At 35.2% G+C, this 27353-nt stretch overlaps 1 protein-coding gene across 6 annotated transcripts; it reads right to left on the reverse strand.

Moving 5' to 3' along the window:
• Positions 1-1591: 1591 nt before the first annotated feature.
• LOC145691042 (uncharacterized) lies at positions 1592-26555 on the reverse strand. Of its 6 annotated transcripts, none has more exons than XM_081766644.1 (6): positions 26366-26555; positions 18726-18829; positions 18170-18345; positions 9273-9439; positions 7988-8489; positions 1592-5985 (listed from the first exon to the last, which is right to left on the reverse strand). In XM_081766644.1, exons 5-6 carry the CDS (start codon positions 8362-8364, stop codon positions 5124-5126), a joined length of 1239 nt encoding a protein of 412 aa, XP_081622770.1. In that variant the 5' UTR covers positions 8365-8489; positions 9273-9439; positions 18170-18345; positions 18726-18829; positions 26366-26555; the 3' UTR covers positions 1592-5123. The 6 variants fall into 6 exon arrangements, with proteins under 6 accessions (XP_081622770.1, XP_081622768.1, XP_081622771.1 ...); XM_081766642.1 differs by lacking the exon at positions 26366-26555 and adding an exon at positions 25918-26213; XM_081766645.1 differs by lacking the exon at positions 18726-18829.
• Between the last annotated feature and the right edge of the window lie 798 nt (positions 26556-27353).

Genomic DNA, 27353 nt, shown 5'->3' on the forward strand with positions numbered 1-27353 from the left:
AGCGAATTTGGTTAAATATTATGTTACATAAGTTTTATTATATTATATTGTTTAAAAAGAAGCAAAAACTCTTAAGAATTGGTTGCAAATTTATAGACTATATAGTTAAAGTTATCATAAGGGAAAGATCATTTTATGCGACTATAATATCTTGTTTCAGTTACCAACACATAAATTGACTCAAAATTATTGTGTATTAACAGATATTTCTTTTTCGTATAGGAAGACTCGCATATTTTCAATTTCACTATAACGACTGAACTAAGATGCTTAGAATGATAAAACAAAAAGTCGATCACAGAGCTACTACTTATAGAAACGTGTTTAATAGAACAAGGCAATTATATTTATCACTATTCCTAAATAAGCACAGTACATCACTGATCTACAGCCTTCAAACAACACTTCATCATTACGATTGCAATAAAACTTATAAGTTTCATGAATATATAACTTGAACGTTGCAAGCAATGACCTTGTTGCATCACTTGATTTTCTTGTGTAGTGTAATTGAATTTGTTATGTGTGTGTTACATGCTGTGAAAATATCAATATTCATAGTGAATAATTCGTATTGGGATAAATCGTTTAGATCAACAAATATTATTCCTTCGAGGAAGAACAGTATATAACTAATGAGCTCTTGACAGTCTATAAGCACTATGATTATTTGTCGTCGTCTTCCTTCCAATACCATGATATATAGACATTCCGAAAGATGTACTTATGATATTTTTTTATGAATCATGCTGAATCATTCCAGTAGATTCGCGTAAGAACAAGGTTCTGTATTGTTCACAAGACAAATCATTATTTTTAGCAAAGTTTTGGTCTATTTTTGGTAAAGGCTTGTGTGGAAACCGTCAAACTAGCATTCTGAAACACACACACACTGAAGTCAATAAACTCAGTACACTTATTGGAACAGGAGAGAACCTAATGAAAGGCTGATAATAAAGCATATATTTTCTGCGATGATGATGATGGAATTACGAGGAAAAGTATAGTAGGCTATATATTTATTCCATAAAAAATATTTAAAAAACTACGAGTTAATTTATGAAGCTTTATTTATAATTTACAAATTAGACTCACACTGGAATTACTAATATCCTACAAATTACATTGGGAACGAAATATATTATCCGCAGCACTTAAAATATTATCAAGGAATTGATTCATATAGCAGAAAAGAAAAATAATATTCTGCTTCTTAGCCTGTATCCGCAAACTCAGGATTGAGAACTAAATACGCCAACCAGTGGTTTACAGTTGAACGGTTAATTTTTTTTTTCTTTCAATACGTTTAGAACCATCAATCCCTGTTCTTTTCTTTTTACGAATTACACTTTATGAAATACTCAACTACACATTTCTTTCTTATAAGTGTGCGTTATCCAAGTTTTATCTTTTTAACACTAGAATGCCCAACGGAACATTTTTGTTCCACCATCATTTTCATTGCAGTCCTTATCTATTAATTACTGCACGATTTTTGTTACACTCTGTGACTTTTAATCTGTTGAAGAAAAGGATGCGATTGTGAGAAAATTACCTTCGTAGGAATTATAGATTTTTAAATATTACGACGTACCCCTAGAATGCCCGCGGAACAATGTTCTTCCACCATGCTTAGGTATATGAGAGATACATTATTACGCACATTTTATTCCCCCTTTTTTTACACTGACGTTCATTATCCCTCTTCTGTTTGCATTCCTGTCCCTCCCGTCAATGCGTTTTCCCCCTTCCTCAACACCACCTATCCTTTGTTCACTTCCTCTCATCCGCCTACCAAGGAAAACAAAGGCTTTATATAGTGTTTCAAATTTTGCACACTAGAGGCGAAGTGTAATTAGCTTCGTTTCACGTGCCATAGTTGTGCAGCTAGTTATGACTTCTATTTGACTAAGTTGATGGGAATGACCCGTTCATTTTTAGAGCAAATAATTGAAGTGAAGTTTACGGTACATTGGACGTGTCATTGTGCAGTTAGCTTCAGTCGATTGTGGTCTGTAATTGACATTTGTGTTTGAAAATGTCACGAAAGAAAGGACAAAGCACGGAAGAGATGCTTCAAGTGTTTCGTGAGCTTTCGGAGGGAGATCCGGGATGTTTGTCAGACAGCAGCCTCAGCGGTGACGAGGACTTCATTCCTGTGTCGTCTAGTTATAGCAGTTTATCTCATGAATCATGCAGTGACCACATCTCTGTCTCCTGTTTCTCACATAAACGGCCTGTGATGTACAAGGTGAGTTGCAACAGACCAAAAAAGTAGCAAAAGTGGGTGAGGGAAAGTGTTCTGATGAGACACAAGTGTCAGATTCTGTGGCAGATGATGGTGGTAAATCCATGTCAGAAACTATGCTTTTGGTTCAGCGTGTGTGTAATGCAAGGGAACAGTCCATTTTACAAATTGGTACGACAATTACTGCTCCAGATGTTACCCGTTGGGAGGTAGTACGTCCAGGTAATCCTGTAAGTGGTAGGATTGCTAAACAAAATGTACTGAAAGAAAAACAAGATCCGATATCACACGCGATACACCACATTGGTGATGACAGTGTTGCCAGTTCTTGGCGCCTAATAATTGATGATCCTATGTTGAATAGAATACGGACATACGCAGAAAAAGAAGCACGCATACAAACTGAAGAGGAAAGTTGGTCGATGACACTGGATGAGTTGGAAGCATTTATTGCAATAATGTACGTTTGTGGTGCTACAAGGACAAAAGGTTTCAAGGTACATTCCTTATGGTCCCAGAAATGGGGTATACCCTTCTGCCAAAAGGTAATGTCCAGGAACAGGTTCTTGGAGATTCTGAGATACTTACGATTCGACGACAAGTCTACGAGGCGCGCAAGATTGGAAACAGACAAATTTTGTCATATTTCAGAAATATGGTATAAGTTCGTGGAGAATTCACAGATGTGCTATGTACCAGGCCAAGATATGACCTTGGATGAACAGTTGTTCCCGTCGAAAGCGCGATGATCGTTCACGCAGTATATGCCGTCCAAGCCCGATAAATGTGGGCAAAAATTTTGGGTAGCCGTGGACAATGATACAAAATATGTAATAACCGAATTCCCCGACCTGGGCAAGGACGAGTTTCGTCCAGCAGGGGAAAAACTTTCAGAATATGTTGCGATGAAACTAGTTCAGCCCTTCTTGAAGAAATGTAACGTGTGACAATTACTTTACTTCGGTAGCACTTGCTAACAGACTACGTTCTGCTTGTGCTAGTCTACTAGGAACTATGAATCGCTCACGCAGGGAGATTCAAGTTTCTGTGAAAAAATCAAAAGTTCCTTTACATTACACACAGATGTTGCAACATAGACAAACTACCCTCACGGTTAACCAGGCAAAAGCCTACAAAAGTGTCATGATACTGAGCACAATGCATCCACGAGTGGAACTGTAAGCAGATGGCAAGAAGAAACCTGAAACTGTTATATATTACAACAAGACAAAAAGTAGTGTTGATTCAGTTGAAATGAAAAGCAAATATTCTGTGAAGCCTGCCAGCCGACGACACACTTTTTGTGACTTACTGGACCTGGCAGCAATTAATTCCTGGGTACTGTTCAAGATGGTTACCGGAAAGGTCATCGAACGTCGCAAATTTATTTTGCAACTTGCAGAGGAACTGGCAGAAAGGCACATGATAGGAAGGAATAGAGAAGAGAGTCAGACACCGGGAACATCAACATTTTCCAGCTCTACGGAAACTACACGAAGGCGTTGTCAGGTACGCAAGAAGTGTAAAGTGGGTTGTGGACGTTTATGCAATGTGTGTACATCTTGCAACAAAGTTGTGTGCAAACAGTGTACTGCGAAAGAAATGAAAACATTTGTATGTTGCAGGTCATGCAAACTCATAATACTGTTTGCACCTTGAGGAAGGTGGTGTAGCAATTCAAATGAATACTTTCCACAAAACATTTTTTTTTTTTAATTTGTTAGGATTTTTCGCATTTATTAGTTCAAAAAATATCATTCCTAGCAAACACTTTTTGTAATATGAGCAGAAAACAAATAAATGCGCTGGAGCATATAGTTCAGATGTAACGTAAAATTTTCATACAAAATAAAAGCACTTGAACTTAATTCCATATATTCTTCACTCTAGCCTGCTTCCCCCTCCTGCACTTTCCTTGCCTCACAACAATGCTAGAATAATGTGATACGTCTCTGTTGAAGTTTTTAGTGGATTAAGGCATATAATATTAAGATTTTGAAAAATATTTTTTATTTGCTATAAAATCGAAAGAAGTGGAACATTTTTTTCCACTGGGCATTCTAGGTATGTCGGAAGTGCGGGAATTTTAGTGTTAAAATAATCAACATTGGCAAACCCCTTTTTCGAAACTTAGAATTTGATGCGTTTCACTATTTGTATTACATAAAACAGAAAATATTTTTCTTCTTAGGTTCCGCATTTTTTATTATATTAACAACTCAGATTCAAAAGTAGCAGCAAATAACTTTATACCAGTATTTAGTACATTATTCAGATATTGTTATTATTTACGTTATTTAATTATTATTCAGTTAACTTTAAGTTTACAAATTTTTATTTAGTGTATGTTATCACTGGAGGAACAAAGCTATGATTTATTTAAGTATATGCTTGCTTATTTATTATTTTTTACATTTTTTTACCTTCATCTTCAAGGTAAAGGCTGCTTTGGTATCTTCCAAATCGTAATAACGAACAATAGCAGTTTGCTCTATGCAACAACAGCTCGAAAATTTTGACACTTTATAGTACTCATATGCAACATAGACCTCTTCCGACGGGGAAGATTTCCTTTATTAAATACGACGTGGGACAAAACTACTCATAGATAGCAAATATAACTAGAGAAAGCTGAATGAAAATCCCAAAATGGCTTACAAAAATAATTAATTGCTCCATCTTCGCTAAGGGCAACAGAGGAATAAAGATACATAAGTAGTCACGTCGTTCGAGTTTAGAATTTCCTGCGAGTTACCAGGAACTATAACGTTTTCCGTACACGCACAATTATTCAATACAATAAACAAAATTCTGTATAATAACATGATATCAACCATGACATCATAATCATATTTTGAGAACCTCAATAAACACATCAGCAAGAATCATCGGATTTCACGCTGCATGAGGTGGCCAAATGTTTCTTATAATGATCTACTCGTGGAAATGTTTTATCACACTGGGTGCACTGGTATGGTTTCCTTGTATGAATTCTTAAATGTTTCGTCAGATTATAGCTGCGGCCGAAGAATTTACCACATTGATTACATAAATACTTTTTCTCTTCTGTGTGATCAAGTAAATGCCTCGTGAGACTATATTTAAGAGCAAAAGTTTTGCCACATTCCGGGCAAGAAAAAGGTTTTTCACCTTTATGAGTTAATAAATGTTCTTTCAGTTCAGAATTATCAGGAAATTGTTTTTCACAAATAAAGCAACAATAAGATTTCTCGTTTATATGAGTTACCAAGTGTCTTTTAAGATGATAACTCAGGCTGAAAGATTTGCTACAATGGCTACATTGAAAGGGAGTCTCACCCGTGTGAGTTAGTAAGTGTCTTGTAAGATGGTCTTTTCGAAGAAAGGACTTCGGACATTGGTTACATTGAAAATGCTTCTCTGCCTCATGGATTGATATATGTTTCACTAGATTACTTTTCTGAGTAAAGGATTTTCCGCACTGTTTACAAGAAAAGCGTTTCTCACCTGTGTGAGTTAAAAAATGTACGTTAAGGTGACTCCTTTTCGTAAAAGACTTACCACATAAGTTACAAAAATGTCTTTTTCTACTTTGAGGAGATGAATTATTCGCAATGTTGTTATTTTCTATAAATGTTTGTACATTTTCACCAATACTGTGAGATTCTTCATTTAAGAAACTTATGCTGGTGGCCTGTTGAGAACCAAGAACTGAGAATTTATTTGGGGGTGACACATCTTCTAGTTTTTCATCATTCCTAAACAAATCAACAGATAAAAAAGTTAAGTAAGACAAATCTCTAGGAAAGATACCCCTAAAAATTCAATTTATTAAAAGTTTTAAACGTGACAGAACAAAACAGTGTGAAATATATTATACAAAACTCTATAATTGAAATATGCACTTTATAACCTTATTAATGAATACCAGATTCTTTGGAAAGTGTGTGCTGCGAGGTACTAAACTTGACAAACCATAAAACGCAAATTACAAATAAATGAAAAGTATTAACGTATAAAATATTACAATTTGTAATATACACATGTAACAAAACATATCATTATTTTTAACTGTGTCCAAAAAGGCAACTATTTTTTGTAATTATTCTATAGTTAGTTTCATATTTTTCGTGTTATCTTAATAAGCACTGGTCACCAGGCTTGGCAAAAACCATGCTTTTTATTGGAAAAAACAAAACACCAGGTTTTTTTCGTTTAAACCCAGTTTGTTTGGTCTAAATAATTTTCTCTATGCATTTATATCACATATGGACAGAAATAAGCTTGCTTCGCCTTGGTGTTAGTATGCAACGACCGGGTTATGCTGGAAGGAGTCACATAAGCATAAAGCGGAATCCAAACCGCTACTCGGCCTACATCCAAGAGAAATTGTTCTCTATTTGAACTCGAAACCGGTACTAATTGGCCACAAATGCGATACGTCTGCCGACTCACTCACGAAGAACTCCTGATAAAAATACGTTGTCTGATTTTTACATATTTGTTAATATAATCGTCGAGAGTCATTAGGACAGAAGGACAAAAAGATAAACAATTGCACAAGTGGAACCACTATACAGAATTACATATGGACAATTTCAAAGTACTACAGAGTACAGAAGAACTAATTTAGTCCAAGTCATTTCACTACGACCTTTATTAATCCAAGTTAAAGAAATATAAGAACTTACTTTGCATATCAGTAAGAAAAGTGAATAAAGATACAAATTATTTTAGTCCACTTTGGCTCTGACCCATTTATACATAAATAGTTACCAAAGATTTTTGTTAGGCATTTTGATGTATTTTATCAATATTAAACATTATTAAAACGAAACAATGTTTAGAATTTCCTTTGCTTGCATAACAATAATAAACTATAAAAAAATCAAAAAAGAAATATCCATAAAGTTACATAAAAAATTTGCTTTTGTGATATAATCTCTTTGAGTAAAGAATGGGAATTTAAGTCTGAATATAGTACGAATAATATATGGGGGTGAAACGTGATAACCCACAAATGTGTGTTCATCAACATTTTACGAATAGTTACACTTTTACGAACATTTTTCGTTTTTTTTTCTTTTTTTTTGGTTTAAAACATTTTTTTGAAAAAAAATAGCTGGTTTAAACCAGCCAACCCGACTATGTTTACACTTAAAATTTAGTTACAGTATAGCATATTGAAGTTTTCGAATACTTAAACAGTAACGTAAAGGAAAATAAATTCTATATATGTTTTCCAAATTACATGCTTCATTAAGGTAAAACAGTTTTCTTCACCGCTCTGTGGTTGGCAAGGATTTTCTCTCCTAAATGTACTTAATATTTGTAACAAATAAAAAACAGTTCTGACCAGAGCAGAATGAAATATATTAAAAACTATACTTACAATGTGTTACAATTTCAAGGACCTAACGTCAGACACAAACACTCTCTGATGAAGAGGACGTTAGATCCTTGAAACTGTAACACATTGTAGGTATAGTTTTTAATATATTTCATTCTGCTCTGGTCAGAACTGTGTTTTATTTGTTACTCTACTTATCCAGAGCCATGGAGTTTGTTCATTAATATTTGTGTAACAGAGAGAAAAATGATCCCCGGTAAATGATTCTTGGAAACAGAATTATCCCTTAGCGTTGCTAGAAATGTTTCAAACCAAAATTGAAATGTTTATTTTATCAACGGAAGTATATGCATAAATAGAAATATGTTAAATTTCGACATATAGAAGTGAAAAATAGTAAATAAAAATACCTTGGATGTGTAGAAGTATTTGTTTCGCCTTCTTCATTTTCTCTTTTGCTACTTGATTTTAATTCAAAAGAACCTTCCCTGATAACACACTCTAACATTCCTACTTTATTATCATTATCTTCTAAGTAGGTTTCATCATCTTTGATAGCAAGTTCAGAATTTACTGATGTATTTTCTGTGTTGTAAGTTGAATAATGTATGTCCGCGTCTCCTGTAGGTTCTTCATTTGTATTTCCTGGAATATCTGATTCTTCCTCTTCGTTGAAGAGGAACTCGTCTTCTCGTGGTTCTTCTTTGATATAAACAGTCACCGTGTTACATACCATTTCAGGTTTCATGGAACATTCATTGCTCTCTGTCCTACATTCATCTTCCATCCTGTCATCTGACGAGGCAATGTCCTATACTAAATTGACGTAATTAGTTAACTTATTTTCATAGAATTTTTCACTAACAGTTAATTTGTAATCCTCGATTCAGTTTCATATTTTCCAAGAAAGACCTGAAAATAAATTAGAAATAAACAATGAGAAATATCATGAAAATCATCTTTCCAATAACAATAACAAATGTAGTTTAAAGCTTTATAAGTAATATTTCTGTTAGTTTATGAACAAAATGCAGACGCATTGTAAAGAAAGAATGCTTCTATTTAATGTAATTTACATCTAAAAAAGAAAAAGCTATAGTAATAAAGAATCGTTGAAATAATTTTACACTAACACGTCTCAGAAGCTTGAATTATAAAATCCTCAAATGTGCTAGGTCCTTTTCACTTTAACTACTTTTCGCTAGATCACATTACACAAGTCGTACAAAAAATGGACTTGTGGATAGATATTGGGAACTATGTCAAACACCGATATCGTGGGAAACATTCATTTTTGGATAGTATATCATAAACATACAAATATGTAACTAAATGATAGAAATACAAGGTAAAATAGAACTAAAATGATCAATACAACATGAAACCACTGTTAGTTACCAGAAAAGCTTTGATTCGTAGTGGAATGGAAGCATGTTTTTAGTAGTTTTCAAACGAATAATGTACTACTAACCACCGAAGTAGCATTAAGTTCCGTGAATGGAACTGTCTGCTGCATTGTCTGAATGCGAGAAATTACCACTGAAGTTCAACTATGTTGTCGCTTGGGATGATATAATTCACCCAAATGTTTATCAACTAAAATCTACATAGCCAAAACAGAGTAAATTGCCTATTATCATTTCGGAGAAAATATATTAGGCAGAAATTTATGGACATCAGATAGAACGTATTTACCTCGAATATCACGACAATCACTGGCAGTAAACTGTCCTATGAACGTAATTATTCATGGACTACCAGTAAATTGATACCCACGGTCCAAGATATTTTTCATTGAACCAATGTTCTACAGGGAAACTAGGCCTCTTTGGGCATTTACTGTACATGAATTCGATCTCTTGCTGGAAATAAAGAGAAAAATATTTATTTGAACATATTACATATTTCCAACCAGTGAACAAAATTAAATTTAATGATTTCGTCACAACTTTCTTCACGCTAGACCACTGTTCGAGGTAATCAGCAGCTTCACAAGTACATTGGATATTTAGGTTAGGCTATCTGCGTTTGATCGTGATTGTAGCAATAGACTGATCGAGTTCAGTAATCAATATTGCCACATTTATTCCACTGTCAATGGTGCCACTCGGCTTTAATATCCTGTGATCCCTATCAACAAAGCTACTTCTCGATAAACACATATAACCCTAGATACACTTGCACCAAGAATCTGTAAACTTGTAACTTCTTTTAATCCTGTTTGGTGAAAAGTAAATTCAAGTTGGCATCACCGATATCTTGCCCTTTTAATATTTTGGGACCGATTGACAAGCGAAGTGAAAAATACTTAGTTGCGTGTGTGTCTACAACAAAATTATTTTTATAAGGTATTATAAGAATCTTCTTTTGCATTCTCTTACAGTTTCTGGGGTACAACACAATATTTCATTTCGTTTGAAGGGTCAACACTCATTTTTGATTGGAAAGATCGCAATACGGTCATAATTAGCCAATAACAATCTTCCTGATTATTGAGCAGACACACAAGACAGCTACATTCCCTACTGTTAGCCAGGCGCTATAGGAGAGTCAACTTCGTCCAAAGATACAATCTAGTAAAACGTACTTTCATCGTGAAATTTAGAAATACCATAGGACACGGTGAAGACAAATTAAAAGTAAAAACCATCTACCTATATAAAATGTACTAAAGCTGTTACTAAAGATCCCAATAATGTAGTATTGATAGGAGAACATTTGAATGAGCGTTGTCAAGATTCTCTACATAGAAAAATCGGAAGGAATATTATAAATTAACATAGCGCGCATTCCATATATTCAGACTTCCAAAACTACGAAAGATTAAAAGGAAATTTATATATATATCTATATAGGGTGATAAAAAAGTAAGATGAATGAAAATTGTTTAGCAGCAAGTGTTGACGCTACAACCATTTGGTGTAATTTATCATAGACTGATCCGTAATTTGATGTAATAGCCTGGTCCGTTGAGACAGGCCACGTGAAGTTGGAACAATTTTTGATAATGTAAGTCCACGTCCACAGCCGCTAGAGTGAGATTATGTTTACGTCTGTCGTGTATCTTTGATTTCGAACGAGTAAAAATTAAGTTCTGTTTCAAGCTGTAAGAAACGCAAAAGAAAGTCACAAAATGTTGATATTTGTATATGGCGATAATGCTTTAACTTTGAAGATTGTTTACCAGTGGTAGGGGCAATTTAAAAGAGGAAATGAGTCGATAGAAGACGATCAACATTCGGGATGTCCATCAACCTAAAATCAGAAAAGACGTTGAAAAAACAATTCGAATCTTCTTTCAAACAGGCGAATAACTATTCTAGAGTTTTCCAAAGAACTAAACATCTCGTACGGGTTCGTACCGAACATTTTAACACTTGATTTGTAAATGAAGTGAGTGTGTTCGAAATTCGTTCCCCGACTTTCAACTCACGAATATGTGTTTTGACCGAAAAATATTCTTGTCTATCCATATCCACCGTACACTCTAGTTATAAAAGGAAGCAACTTCCAGACCTCCCCAAAAATTAAAATTGTGCTTAAAGGGAAACGTTTGGACGCATTTCCTAACAGTGAGAGGGCCAAGACAGAGCAGCTGAACGCCCTTCCAAAAGAAACCTTCCAGAAATGCTTCCTGTCATGCATTCAATGTTGGGATAATTCATTGGTATCCAAGGACAGTGCTTTCGGGGAGATTAAATCAAATTCCATGTAAGTTTATTACTTTGTTTCTAATAAAATTGCTTACCGTATTTTTGATCATACCTCGTATAATATATATTAGAAGGTTATCTTTAAAACAAAAACAAAATACGGCCGTCAATTATATTTGTTTTGTAGTTTAACGGGTTATTATTTTCTGTATGAATGTAATTTTTGCGTCAGTCTGTCTGTAAATATTAATATTTAAAGTAATCTAGAAAATTAATAACCTAAGATGTGTAGTTTTAACCATATTATGGAGAGATGTAGTTTTAAATCATACATAATGTTACATACATTATTCTGACGAGATTACACTTTAGTTGCAAACCTAATTCTTGAAACTAGGCTCCGGTACGTATATCGTAATGGAAATCGTGGGCTGAACTCGTACTGAAAGAAAGGAAAAAAAAAAGGTAAAGGAGTTGTTACCTTGATATAAGACATGATTAGGAGCACTACAATTTTTTTCTATTGCGTTGAAAGATTAACACACATTGTGCAAATTTGGTTCAAGTGTTCGTCATTTTAGAAAAAAAATGTAATTTTCTAAATTTAGACAGTGTCCAAAAGTGCATAGTGCAGACTTCGAGGATGCACACTCGAAGTCTACAAATGGAGTGCACACTAAATAGTATACATTTCGTCAAATTAGCTTTTGATCCACACTTGTTTGCAGCGCCTCATCGTAGTGAAATATGGAACATTGATAACAAAAGGAGGGAGAATTTCGAGTACTAGAAAAAATGCCATACCTTTTTTTTTTGTTTTAGATGAATGACTTTCCAGTTATATTAAAGAAAATTATATCGTACAGACTGACAATATGGGGAAGCCATAAAATGACTTAACAGTTCCTTTCATGTGTGCCAACAGCTTCTGCTTCGCCATATCTGCAAATATTCATCAGCATAAAAACCACTAAACTATTGGCGATGTTCTATTTTAATACGCATGCTTGCACGAGGGAATATTTATTAATCACCCGGAAGAAAAGCAGCACTGGTTAGGGCGCTTATTGCAGGTGAAAGTAGGCAATTTGAAAGAGCGTTAGGACACCGAAGGTACCGGGGGGAGCGCTATTTACAATAATGTGGCTCAAAACTACTTTGGGAGAAAGTTCATATTGAGTATAATTCCTTTATGTACGGTAGATAAACAATAATGACACTATATTGTCGTCGTTATACTGTATTGCTTCAGTTACAGGCATACTGATTAGACTATTTCTACCATATTGTGCTAATGTTGAAGTACCTTATATGTTACTCTTTCTTTGTGAATCTATAGATTTTATCTGTAAATCTTCAAAATAGTGCATCCATGTTCTTAATCTGCACAAATAGTTAACACTTACAAGGATGACAAGAAAAGAAGTGGTGGAGTTGAACATGAGGACCAAAATTTATAGGAAAATGCTATTATGTCACTACGAAATACCAATTTATAAGGATCACGTGTACTCAAGGTGGATAACTCTAATTACAGTAATAGGTTAAAAAAAACAAAAAAAAAATATAAGATTACTGTCCTATAAGCCCTTAAATTGAGTTTTGTACATTGTATACAGTTCAATATTTACGTGCACTTCACTATGTTTCGGCGCCCAAAATCTTTCTTGAAATATACCCGCTGTCTCTCCTACACGCTTCACACTATGAAGATGGAGACTCAGTAACGAAATAAATCCCCTCGTCCAAATATAATCATAAAAAGCTACTATTAATCTAATAAGAATTCTATGAAAATTAAGAGACGGTTTTATGAAAAAATACAGTATGGAATGTAGTGGCTCTCATTGTTCAACTATACGGAAGGAATTATTTGTTCATAATCATAATGGGTGCCGTAGTGGGATTATATGAATTAAAAGGAAGGCAAGTCTTTACTTTGGCCATTTCATTCAATGAATCGTTCAATGAACCGACTCGTAACCAAGACTGAAAAAAACGTGCCGTGCGAGCCTCTAGTCTGCCTTCCCTTCACTCGCTGACGCTCGTTTGGCAATAATATGTGAATTAAATATTAAACTTTGGTATAGAAAGGAGCCAACCTAGTAACTAACTTTATATATATATATGAGCTAACAGGCAAGTTCTCAAAACCAGAACTGAAAAATCAAATCACTGAATCGAAGAATCAAAATAATAATAATAATAATAATAAATAATTAAATGGCCAAAGTAAAGACTTATCAAGAGGAATTTGTAAAATCTTTGACAAATGTGGAAAAAGAAATTTTTGATCTGTATTTCACTTTTGGGCAGCTGTCAAAAATGCAAAATGTATGGTAATTGGTATATTACAGTCTCTCAAGTGCTCGGAAATATTGTGGCTTTGAAAGGAATTTGTTTAGAATCGAAAGTAGAAAATTAGGCCTATCTACCTACGAATTTACATTTGCAGCTGCAGCTGTAGCTGTAGCTGTATGTATAGAGCAATGAATAATCTATTTATTCATTTTTCTATTATAGAACTTAACATTTTAATTCATACGCCATTAAATTTTGTCACTTACGTGCAAATAGCTCCATTACCAATAGTATAATTATTTGAAATAAGCTACATAAACCACGTAATATTTAAACACAAATGCCTTCATAGCATTGTTAAAGAAACTATTTGGTTGTTTTCCCTATACTATTTTAAATTCCATTGCATAGTCAAAGAACACAACGTAAATACGCTTGTTATTTGCGTAACATCTTTATATTCCACTTGTAAAATCACTAATTTGTATATTTATCAAGTAAACTATTATTAGATCAGCCCACAAATATATTCACCTTAACAAAAATATGTAAAATATGCCTTTAAAAATTTTATTAAGTCACTTTGATATTATTGTTGTTCCTACTACGAGAACTCCACCTTAAGTACGCAAGTGTGCTAACGTAGCGTACATCCTCGCACACTACGTACTATGCACTCGCAGACTTGTGAACTTGGACTTTTTGACGCACACTAGGTGACGTCAGATCCAGAAATAAGCGTGCTTCGAATGCACACTTGTATCTTTTGGACAGAACCTTAGATTCAACGACGTTACTTGTCTACTCAAATCAACGACTGCAGGCGTATGAAACTCAGATATATATATATATATATATATATATATATATATATAATATTTCTTACAACCGTCTGCACGCTAAGATATATGATTCAGATTGACCACAAGTGACGAATTGCACATAATCACCTCACCAACCAGCAATAACGGACACGGAATGGATACTCATGTTCTGTATTAGCATCTCACATGTTACGTCTCAAAAACTACATGTTTCTTACTACATACATACTACCATGCTTTGAAGAATAGAACCTGACAACTTTATGTATGGGACCGTTGCGCTGGTTAGTAGGTTAGAAGCTTTTAGTGTAAGTATATGCTTATTAGCTGTAGATACAGGGTGCGCAAAACGAACTTAGGTAATTTCGTAACCGGAAATTTCGTCACGGTAGTTTCGCCACCGGTAATTTCGTCACCAAAATATTAGCATGTAGGTTATTTCGCCACCGGAAATTTTGACATAGTAATTTCGTCACGTATAATTTGTCACCAAAATATTAGGATATGGGAAATTTTGTCATGGTCATTTTTTGACCTTTGCTGAAGTAAGTCGAGACAAAGCAAACGGCCAAAACATCTAACCTTATCTTAAACTTCGAAAACAATTCAGTTGGTGCTCGACTCTGGAAAATCGAAGTCTCGGATATTAGACGTAAGAACAAGCAACAGTAAAAGAACAGCTTCAGCAAATGTTAAAAGCACAGGCAAAATGGACCGCTCATGGATTTATATATCACTATTTACAAATATTAAGTTTTGCCATTATGAAAATTTCAGATCAGAAAATATAAAACAAAATATAACTTGTTATAACGCAATAAGTGTTTTATATGCTCTCTTTCCAATATTCATAATATTATAGGAAACAACAACCAAACTTTTTTTTCAAACATTTAGTTCCAGTGTTATACGTTATGCACAAAGACTGGAGCCGTTTCTACAAAATCTGAAACACTCTTCTAGTTTTCTTTTTTGGTTCTATCTTGATGTAGCGCAGTTGAAACTGTTGCTTCAATCGTTAAGTACTATCAAAATATTCCAGAAGATCCAGCTTTTCCTCCGAAGCCTCTTGTATTACTAATGCACATCTGCTACGGGAAGAAATGCAAATCCGTTCATTTTCTCGCAAAATAGACGAAAATATTCATTGCTCTTGTACCGTTCTGTGAATCCAAGCTCTTGGATTTTCTTCCACGTTCAGTGAGTCAGGTGAAAAAAAGCAAAGCTGTACACGAATTGAGTTTCGAAAAGTTGCTTTTACAGCTTGCATTTCCGCTATCTCGAAATCCATAACCACAGTTACAGGGTCCATGTATTCACTAAATTCACTGCACTGATGCATCACCGCACGAAACAGTTCTTCATATGAAGTTTGTGTCTTGCTTTGTATTAGGGCGTGCCGTACTGCTCAAATACCGTAACATACAGGACTACGTTTTTTTTTCAGGAGCCATTGAAAAGTTTTCGTCCACCATCCACGTTTCACTTCTCAATGGCTTCATAACGCTATTTAAAGGAAACTTCCAGACATATTTATACGTTTTTCTTCTTTTATTTATTTATATTTATTTATTTTTTTTTTTGGCCTCACATATATGAAATAACAATTTGCCAATGTTTACTCAGAGTTGAAATATAATATTCTTCTTTCAATAGCTCCTAAAAACGATCACTCTTTTCACATGACTCAGTTAACGTGGAGGAAGGTCCAAGAGTTTGGGCTCAGAGAACGGTACAAGTACGATGCAAATTTTCGTCCAGTTTGTGAGAGAATGAACGGATTGCCATATCTTCCTGTATTTGTTTGCTATTTTCTGTTCTAAAATTTTGATATTGGCGAGTAAATAGTGATACATAGACCAATTAGTTCCCCATGTTGCCTTTGCTTTTAACATTTGCTGAAGGTGGCATTATTTTCTTCTACTGGTGCTTGCTCTTGCGTCGAGTACCCGAAACTTCAAATTTTTAGAGTTCAACACCAACTGAATTGTTTTTCAAGTTTGATTAAAATAACGTAAGCTGTTTTGGTCATTCGTTTGCCACTATTTAGTTCTAGAAAGGTGAAAAAATAACCGTGACAAAATTTCTTATATCATAATATTTCAATGATAAAATTACTGTAAACTTTTATCTCAAATACGATATCTAAAATATGTAACTCTTTATTTAAAATACTACTACTAATAATAATATATTTTGATTATGCTGCATAGTTTTGCTTGAACTGAAGATTAAAGGAAACAATTTCAAAAAGTTTTTCGAGTTCATTCATTGTACTTTTATTATGTTCTAAGACATCGGTGATGAAATTATCGTGACAAAATTTTCGGTGACGAAATTACCTATGCGGTAATATTTTGGTGACAAAATTACCGTGACGAATTTTCCGGTGACGAAGTTTCCGGTGACAAAATTACCGCCGCCCGCGCAACAAATAGACTGAAAAAACCTTTGAAACTTTTTACATAGTCCAGACTCTCTCTTTTGTTTACATACAAACTTCACTTGAAACAATAACATTAATATAGTTGACGTTTACACTATAATCAATTGAAATTATATATTAAAACATCACTGCATAATTATGGAGGCTTCATTTATTATTAGGCAGGTATTGGATATGTCATTCAGTATTCACTGTTAAGTTTCACGGTAGTTTACCTACGCACTCGCTCGAATTTAGTTCGCTATCCTCTAAAGAACTCGTGCTTTTTGTCAAGTGCTCATTAATCTAACTGAACTGACGTTCACTAAGGGCTTGGGCAAGGTTTCTCAAAAGGGCTCGAACTCTCTTGTGTTCATACTCACTATCCTCGTTGGGTCTCACACCCTCTTTAACTCGAAAAGGATTCTCACCCACTATCTTGAGAAACATATTATAATTACACGGGATTTAGCACACTTCCTGTCTTCAAGATTGATCAAGATGAAATCGAGCACACATAATTTAACAAAAAACAAACAACGTACCCAGAAATTAAAAATCACCTCGATTTACTAGAACAAAATTATTAAACACTAACTTTTCCTGTATGACGTCAAAAGCTAACATGCAAACACACAAACATTTTCAGCCGAGAACGAGCTACTAACTTGATCTGAATCCAAACAAGTAATGAACCAGTTCTTAGGAAAACTTATGCTCATACCAGACTTCCTACTTCCTAATAACTTCTTTATTTTACTAAGTAACACAATTTCCCAATGAATTTATTATTTAAATCAAATGAAAATGAAAATAATTAAGAGAGAAGAATATAGCACTAAGTATAAAGTCTTCTTGCAGAAACCATTTCCTGAGAGCTTAAAAGATTGTATTGGTTAGTGCGTTAAGTATTTCATTCATTCGGTCCGAGTATTGAATACACACGCATCGAGATACAAATTATATCAAATATAATGAATATTCCGACAAATAGGACGGTTAAAATGTAGTTTTGTGCTCTGAAAGAGTATTAGAAAGGAAGTATGCTCATGATGATTTTAAAAATATATTTTGTTAATGACGTATATTTTCCCTCACTCTTGCCTAAATATTTGAAACTGATCTCAATAGCATACTTCTGATCTTCCGAATCATAATGCCTTAAAGGTTGTTTCACGAAAACTAGTCCATTGTCACTATACGCCTGAAAAATTAACGTAATTGTTTCCATGAACAGCAGCGATGGCAGGTACTATTGATAATCACTGTCACATATAAAATCACGAGGTGCAGCTTTAGTAGCTGTTATCATGAAAACGTTAAATTTACAGTCAAAATTAATTATTTCATAAAAAAAATGAATAATGAGTAATTACACAGGAAACCTACCTTTGTATTGGATACATGAGAGCTCTCTTTAATACTTAGAAGAATCAAGCAATTACACTTATATAGCACATCTATTATTGTTAATAATTATCAACGCTTACATTGATTTTTTATTGTAATAACTTGGTTTATACCAAGGAAGGCATTTTCCATACATAATGGAGACGAATATGCACCTAAATAAATAAATAAATATGAGATAATTAAAATAAGATATGAGATAATTAAGTGATATCTAAAACTACGATTGAAATCCAAGGAAATGGCACAGTCAATACCACGGTGATAACAGTAAGTACATACCAATACCAGGACTTTCAGTAGTTCTGTACGCGTGACCAAAGTAATAGTTAGCTGCAAGAATTCTTCCAGCAAATTGCTTATAAAAACATTGGCCATCCACTAGAGGTGTATTTTGAAGTTTATAGATGCAGGGTAAGTGCAAAAGTAATATATTTGCAAAACAAACAAAATACAAATCAAACACTGAGGCTGTGCTTCACAATAATTCAACTTGCGTGATTTATCACTAATCATTAAATATAAAAATTTTCACCTGCAGCATACCAGGTGCACCCAATCACGAAATTAATAATTTAAGACTCGTTTGTATTTTTTTCAGCGTAGAAACTCTTCATCTGCATTCCTATCATGATGGTTCTAGAATGAGCATAAGGTGTAAATAGAGTACACAATACTACCAGAAATAAATAATTTACTTACCTGAAAAGTGCTTTTCAGCATTAAATATCAATCAAGCATATTCTAAAATTATACAAGGGTATGTGTTTAAAAAAAGAGTGCAGAATAGGAATGGTCCGTCACATTTTAAAAAAGAAAATTAAACTTTTACAGCGTTAAATGATTCACTAAGACATTCTACAATCTTACCCAGCGGCATTCCTAGTAATTATGTACAGTTACATAATATGCGTGAAAACTGATGACCTGGAAATTAATGCTTACTTCCCTATTACATGTAATTATTTAATCACGAAATTTACCCGTAGTATCTACAAATTGTTTTTTACGTTAGGAGTTGAACTCATGGCTGCATTCTTATTTTACGAGGATTTCCCTTCCAAGGAAAAGCTTATGACAACTTGGGTCGATCATTCACAATTGTATTTTCTGGTGCATAGGAACAAATGAGAAAAAAAGAACAATATTAATCAACTTGTCAAATGATTCCTCAAAGCGACAATGTTATCTAATGGATTCACGGTGGGAGAGCGAGGATATGTCCGTAGGGAGTATACACGATAGCGACTGTTTTACAAGACCGCCAAATACTACTAATCTATATCTATATTACACAAGTTGAAAGGACGCTCTCTATCTTAACGAAAAGTGGTTGAACGATTTAAAATTACTTTTCAACATATTTAACATTTACCTCAAACTGGATTCCTGTTACATCATTTTTATAAAACGCATATCCTAATTGAGGACAGGGGGTTAAAAGTGTATAGCAAAAAATAAGAGTATATCATATAAAAAAGATAAAACTTGCTATATAAAATTTTTATTTAAAATATGTGGGCAAGTGTCCAAGCGTTTTTAGAAATGTCGGTATTAAGTGAAGAAGAGGGACAAGTTTTATTAGTTTTGCTCAATATTTGCGAATGACATCATCACTGTTGTAAGTCTTTCACCACAGCAAAACTCACAAACTTGTCAAACTGATTTAACATACTGAATACAGCATTTTGCTCCAATCGAATTTTTATCGTGTTAAATGCATTAACATAAAGATCATAAGAAAAGATGTATTTAAATGATATACATAACAAAAGTTATCTCTCGAGCTCCTTATGTTAGAAAGGTGAAACTGGTAATATAAAGAGCTAATATCAAACTACGTAACCACATTCCGCATTGCCTTGAAAAAAAATCGCTTTTAAAGGAAAAGGAGGCAAGTTCCAAATAGCTGGTTAATATATAAAAGTAATATCGTGGTTGTGTGTCTAATTATCACCGGAAAACGAAAGAACCGTTTGAAATGATTGCTTGAGTACATTTAGTACTTAAAACAAAATGACTGGCACCCACTCCGAATTTCACCAAACCTGGACACAATTTAGAGAATGGCAAACTATTCCTAAGTATATCTGATAAGGATTTGAAGATTAGCATTGGAAATACTGAAAAAGTGAACTGCCTCCTCGTGAATGATTTACAAAGTTTGAACAATGAACATCTAATTAACAGATTATTTACTTTTCCTGCAATAATCATCGAGGTATTTCTCTTCTGTCAACATCCTATAAAATTCTTTCAAACATTCTATTAGCAAGATTGACCACATACGCTGTTGAAATTATTGGAGATTATCAGTGCGGATTTAGACGAAATCGATCAACTATTGACCAAATATTTAACATTCGCCAAATACTCGTAAAAAGTGGGAATACTATACCCCGATATATCAACTATTTGATTTTAGGAAGGCTTACGACTCGGTTAGAAGAGAAACATTGTACAGCGTCCTTACAGAATTTGAATACCGAAGAAGCTAATTATATTAATTAAGATATGTCTAAATGAATCCGAAAGTAAAGCCGGGATAGGAAAATTTTTGTCTACGAGCTTTCACGTCGATAATGGCCTGACACAAGAAGATGCGTTGTCGCAGTCATTATTCAGCTTTGTCCTGGAATACACTATAAGGAAAATCATAGATAGCAACCAGACTCTAGAGTTGAACCGTGTTCACCAGGGTATGGCAGATGCTGACGAAGTAAATTTAATAATGGATGATAGGAGAACAATATAAAGAAGTACAGAGGTCTTATTAAACGCTCTCATTGACTTGTGTTTAGAAGTAAATGCAGATAAAACTAAATACCTGGAAGTGCGTTGGGACCGTAATACGGCAAATCATGGATGCGTTAAAATACTAAATAATACTTTTGATCAGTGGCGTAGCACACTTTTGCGGGCCCACCCGCAAAGTATAGAGAAGGGGCCCTAGTTGTAAAGCCGATAGAAGTAAGATTGAAGTTCTACTTCTTTAAATCTTTATTCATCTCAAGACTTCGGGGCCCCCTATACGTCTGGGCCCCCCCGCACTGCGGGGGTTGCGGGGGCAGCTGCTACGCCACTGCTTTTGATAAAATGGATAGTTTCGAATATCTGGGATCATTATTAACAGAGGAAAATCATATTCACGAAGAAATTAAATGTCGATTAAAAGCAGGGTATTTATGTTATTATTCACTTCAAAATCTCTTGTCGCGAATTCTGTTGAGGAATTTCAAGCTTAAAATATATAAAACAATAATCTAAGCCTGTTGTTCTGTATGGTTGCGAAACAGGCCGGTAGCCAGCCCAAAAATTTAAGGGTGCCCCATCCAACCATATTATAGTTCAAAATATATTATAGTGCAACAAAATCTGTTTAGTAATCACTATTGTAGCTTCACTTCAAGCGTCATAATTTTTCCCCCAGTGACTACCACCCGTTCTTTGTATTTAGGCTTAGTTGGCCATTCTTTAAATACTGCCCAGATTTGCTAACAGGCACCAGCTAACCATCTTTTGTTATCTCGGGCCGGGCTTCCATCGAAAATTTAACTTCTGGGGACAAAAGGGGCTACTCTTGTAATATCCTAATTTCCCATTTTTTACTAATAAATTGGTCAAAGCGACTGAATGTTTAAATGCGGTTTAAAACGAATCTTGAACATAGATTGCTGTAGCATTCACTTCGATGCTTATCATTTCAATTTATTTGAAGTGTTATCCTTTTCGGAGAAAGCATTTACATATTTCGCACATAGTAATTGGATAAACTTATTCTTCTAATTCAAACAAAGGGAGTATGAACTAGTTTGTGTCTGCCTTTCATTTTAAAAGAACTGCGTATTCTATTTTATTATTTTTAGAATATGTTTAAGGTATTCCATATTACGAATCTACAAACATAATTTTTGGAAACCCAAAATCTAGTTTAATTATAGGTCACAATGGTTCAGAACAAGATGAACTTGTATATTGACTAGTAACTTTATTTTTGGGTGTTTACTGGGAGATTGCTCCATGCATGATTTTCAGATCAATTCAGATGTTTTACGGATCAAAAACCAATCACCTTCAGTAAGACTTATGAGTACTATTAATAATGGGTTGGGAGTTTGGCACCCCTTTAGCACCGAGGTTACATGAGACACAGATCTACAGCTTAATTTGGGATTGCGAACCAAATGAGATTTCATCAGCAGAGTGACTCCTAATGGGATTGATTATATAAAATGATACATTTCTTTTCAATTTCACACAAGATTCCTTAAATAGACTTGTATCCCATTGACCAAAATTTTGTTTAAAACAAGTTCCTTCACTTCACAATCAAGATAGGCATTTCAAAGAACGCATGAAACAACATTGCTTTGCTCTCTTTCCTTACAACATTCAATAGTGCTTCACTGAACAAGTGATTATTTCCTACTACACCTAAAAAAGACACGCTTGTCATCTTTTTTCCTTTTCAGAAACAGAATACATATAATCATACACTCACTGGACAAAAAATTAGTCACCCTTGTGCAGAAGGAGAGATGAATCTTAAAGCCTGGAAAGATGGACGCAGCAGTCGAGTCACGTACACAACTATGCGCGCACTGCATCGACGGGACCATAAGGCAGCTTCAGTCAGTGAGACAAATGTGTTGCAAGTAGACAGCGTCCGTCAAAATGAGTAAAAGTAACGATGTAACAGTGACAAAAAGGGGCAATCGTGTTTGGCCGTGCCCAAGGCCACACAGCGATGGAAGTTGCCCGATTTGTTGGTGTTTCGCGGCGGACTGTTCAACGTGTCTACAAGCAGTGGTATAACACACGTGGCAATGAAACACGTTGCCAGAACTGTAGTCGGAAAAAGATCCTCACAGATCGGACCTAAAGACGAGTTGCCAGGCTTGTGAATCGAAATCGCTTTCAGACCCGCCACGAATTACTGGAGTCCGTGAATACACGCCCACGCCAACCTGTCAGCGAGAGAATATTGCGACGGGAACTGCATGCAACGAACATATGGAGTTGGGTACCTCGCAAAAGGCTACTGCTCATACATGCACATAACGTTGCTCGTCTGCAGTGGGCCAGTAATCATCAAACATGGACAGTAGCAGACTGGCGCCGTGTCATATGGTCTGACGAATCACGATTTTGCCTGTATTCGAATGACACCCGGCGTTGTGTCCAGAACGGCCACATGAAGCATTTCACTCGGAGTGTGTAGAAGGTTAGGTGCAGGCCGGGGGTGGGTCTGTCAAGTTCTGGAGTATTTTTCGTACTATGGGGTGGGCCCACTTATTGAGGTGTCCACAAACATGAACGAGCACGTTCATTTGAATATCCTGGACGAGCAGGTGTTGCCCTTCAGTCACTTTCTTCGCGATGACTTTGCTATAGACACACCCATTATTCAAGACGACAACAGTAGGGTTCACAGAGCTGAACCCATATGTGAGTGGTTTAAGGAACACTCAGGTATCCTACCACAACTCGAATGGCCCGCAAAATCACCGGACCTCAACCCAATTGAGCATCTGTGGGACCAATTGGAAGAGAAGGTGAAACGTCGTCATAAGCATCCCCGAAGTTTGGTGGAATTGCGTGATCTTATCCTCCGTGAGTGGGTTCAACTGGATGTGACGGACTTGCAGACCCTTGCGGACTCCCTTCCCGACCGCATCCAGGCGGTTATCCAGGCCAGGGGCGACGCTACACGGTATTAACGTAAGTACCAACGGGGGTGACTAATTTTTTGTCCGGTGAGTGTATTTCTATATGTGAACAGTAATATTTTTCTTTAGGAAAACAAAATCACCAGCACCGACAATAATGAAACATGATTCAATGAATAAATCAATACGAAATATTTTGATTTTTAAAGCACCCTCCCACATTCAGTTGATCAATGGGATTTCGTCTGTGGTTTAATTGGTGTTAGCAAAAATGAAAAAATAAATAAAATAAAAAAAGAAATATAGAGGCTCTATTAAGCAACCATCATTTTTACTTGCAAAAACAAGACGCATATGAATCAGGGGAACGGGATGTCTATCAACCTGTGTTTCCCATACTGCATTGGAGGCCTGCAATATTTTTAAGGAAAAAAAAAAGAGGTAACGCACAAAGAAGTTTCAAGCCGTCAACGCCATTTAAAAGTCTTAGGCACGTCCTAGAATGAAATCTTTAGGTTGATGTTCTATTGTTATTTTTTAAAGCTGGATGAGACGGATGATTAATGAAAGTTAAAAGGTAAATTATTTTGCTATCTCTGGGAATCGTGATCTAGTGCACCAAATTCACATGTGTTCGTAATTAAATCAGCCCAGAAGGCTGCTTAGACTAAACACTCCCAACCAGTCTTATTACAAAAAGTAGAAGTATAGACAGTCATTTTAACAAAAAAGTGGAGAATTGTTATCATCACCTGCCATTAAAATAACACTTTTGGGACACTACGTTCATTTTTGTTTAAAACGGGAGAAGAAAGCACTCCATTTGGAAGAAGAAAAAAAAAAACAGGCCAACAGCTAAACCGAGACGTCTAGTGACCTTCGTCTCTAGATATGACTAACACAGAGAGGTGATATTAACTTAGAGGTCATGCTGCTAAAGTTAAAGGTTGTCTCACACTGCTCGACATTTTGTTAATACTAGAACTCCGAGGAAGTGGCTGGATTTTACGCAGAGGAAGAGGATAGAGACAGAGCATGGACTTGAAGACCGCAGATAGCATCAGCGGCCCAAGATCAAGTTCTGGTCCACTCCCGCTGCTGCGCTTCTGCTCTGACTCGGATAGCATTTACGTTCTAATGGTCAAATAGCACAAGTTCTTTTGCAATTATGGGGACGGGGTGGGTAGAATTTTTTTTTTCTAAGAATTCATACTGCTTCATAATTATAGCCTAGTTTTGGTTACGTTAGATTACATTAGATTAAGTACGGTTACATTACGTTGTATTTACCTTCATGGTTTGAGTTTCACCCCGCAATTAGAATTAAGCGTAGTTCCTAACCTGTAGGCACTGAACATTCCCACCCCTAAAGTGAACCTGTAGAAAAGAATATAAGTCCGCACTACAAAAATGATGGATTGAGTATAGCCCGCTCCCTTCAGTGATTTTTAACGAATCATAGTGAGGCTTGTGTATAGCCCGCTCCCCCCATTCTTTTTCACCGGAACTGGGAGTCACTACTACTACTACTACTTATACTAAAGCTTCCTTACCACAAGATTTACATCTTAAATCTTTATAACATGCGACTTCGATTCATTACGAATTAATATGAATCGTTAGAGTTGAGTTGATTTTGAGTTTATCGTCCCGTTCAGCAGCGAGGCTATATGAGACGTGGACCTACTGATTAACGTGGAATCCGAACCACATGAGCTCCCGCCGGGAATCGAACCCGTATGAATCGTTAGAATCACTATGGGATTGAGTATAGCCCGCTCCCTTCAGTGATTTTTAACGAATCATAGTGATTCTAACGATTCATATTAATTCGTATGATTAAGCTACATAAAGTCGATTTACTGAAAGATAAGTAAATATGCTATGAATTTACGTATGGATTCGTACAATAAATCTGCAAGTATACAAGGGAGTCTACAAGCTATCACGATTTCTACTCATAAAGAATAACTCATATTAACAGCTTGTACAATACATATTTTGACTATTGTTAGTCTCTATGCTTGTACGTTGTAGAGTAATAAGCTAATAAAGTACCTGTGTTTTCTTTCAACTCCTTCCTCTAGCCCATGCTTACAATTCACTACCTGAATATTGACAAGTTCCATCTTTTTATTTAAAGGGGCATCGATCTCAGACTGTACTATTTATATATTACAAAGTTCATAACATAACACACAGATTATTTCATATTCTTAGTATCTATATAAATGAAATAATTGCTCCATCCCTTGTTCTACATAAAGATCATAAAATACTCATATACTTGTTTGGATTCTGTCCCCTCTCCGACTTGCTTCATAGAAATTCATAACCATTGAGCATGTTAGATAAAATATATGAATATGTAATTAAAGTTTAAGGTAAAAAAAAGAAAGAAAAAGAAAAGAAAGGATGAAAAATTGAATATTATTACTCGAGTTAGCTATGAAGAATTCGAACGAATGGAATGAAACCAAATGTCCCTTTTTCATTATGTAGTTACCTAGGCTCATAAAATGAGTACTTCTTTCTTCCAAATAAATATCTTCCCAAATTCTATTTTGTATATGTTACATGAAAATGTAAATGAAAAAGCGGAAAGAAGTAAATATCCAACACAAATGTGGATTTGACTTTTAACCCTTACGAGCTCTTGGCTTTTTGAGCTATTTTTGAGACTTTCATTCAAGCAGCTACTGCATCGTCACTATTTATCCTAGGATCATGGTGCATACCTCATTCTCTTCAGAATAGAGCTGGCTTTCAAATGGTACCACTTGTATGCTCATACCATATACCAGAAGCGGGAAAGAAAATGTCAAAATGAAAATTTCGGAGGGAAAATTTTTTTCTCGAACTTTGCCCCCCCCCCTGTGTAATCGTAGCCATCTAAAAAAAATCTGATAAATAGTACTTGGTATACTGAATGTGAGTGCCAAATTTCAAGTTTCTATCTTGAATAGTAAGGGCGGGAGAATTTTTATCAAAAATTCCCACAATGCCCCAAATCACCATAAAACACTATGATCTCAGGAAAAAAAAATCCTGAGACATCCCTAATTACCCTAGGACTATAATCCGCCAATCATTCTCTTCAGAATAGAACTGTCTTTCAGTCGGTACCATTCACATGTCTCCATCAAGTATCTAAGGCGGGAAATTCCTGAAAAAAGGGATTTTTTGGGCAAAATTTCCCTTTTTTCAACTTTTGCCCCTCTGGACCCCCCTGTTTTTACGCAGAAATCGAAAAAAAACTTCTGGTAAATACTACTCGGTGGACTGAATCTTCTATGTGAAAAAATAGGCCCATCAGAAAAAATTTCCCTACCATGCCCCACTTTCACCCTATACAGAAGTATATTTGGATAACAATTCACTGAGACGGCCCTAATTACCCTAGAATAATAATTCGACCGTCGTTCTCTTCAGAATGGAACGGCCTTTCAGACGGTATGACTCACGTGGTCCTATCTTGTATGTGAGGCAGGAAA

The sequence above is a fragment of the Thermobia domestica genome, chromosome 7 (genome assembly GCF_964235325.1).
Source record: "Thermobia domestica chromosome 7, izTheDome1.hap1.1, whole genome shotgun sequence".
Lineage (NCBI taxonomy): Eukaryota > Metazoa > Arthropoda > Insecta > Zygentoma > Lepismatidae > Thermobia > Thermobia domestica.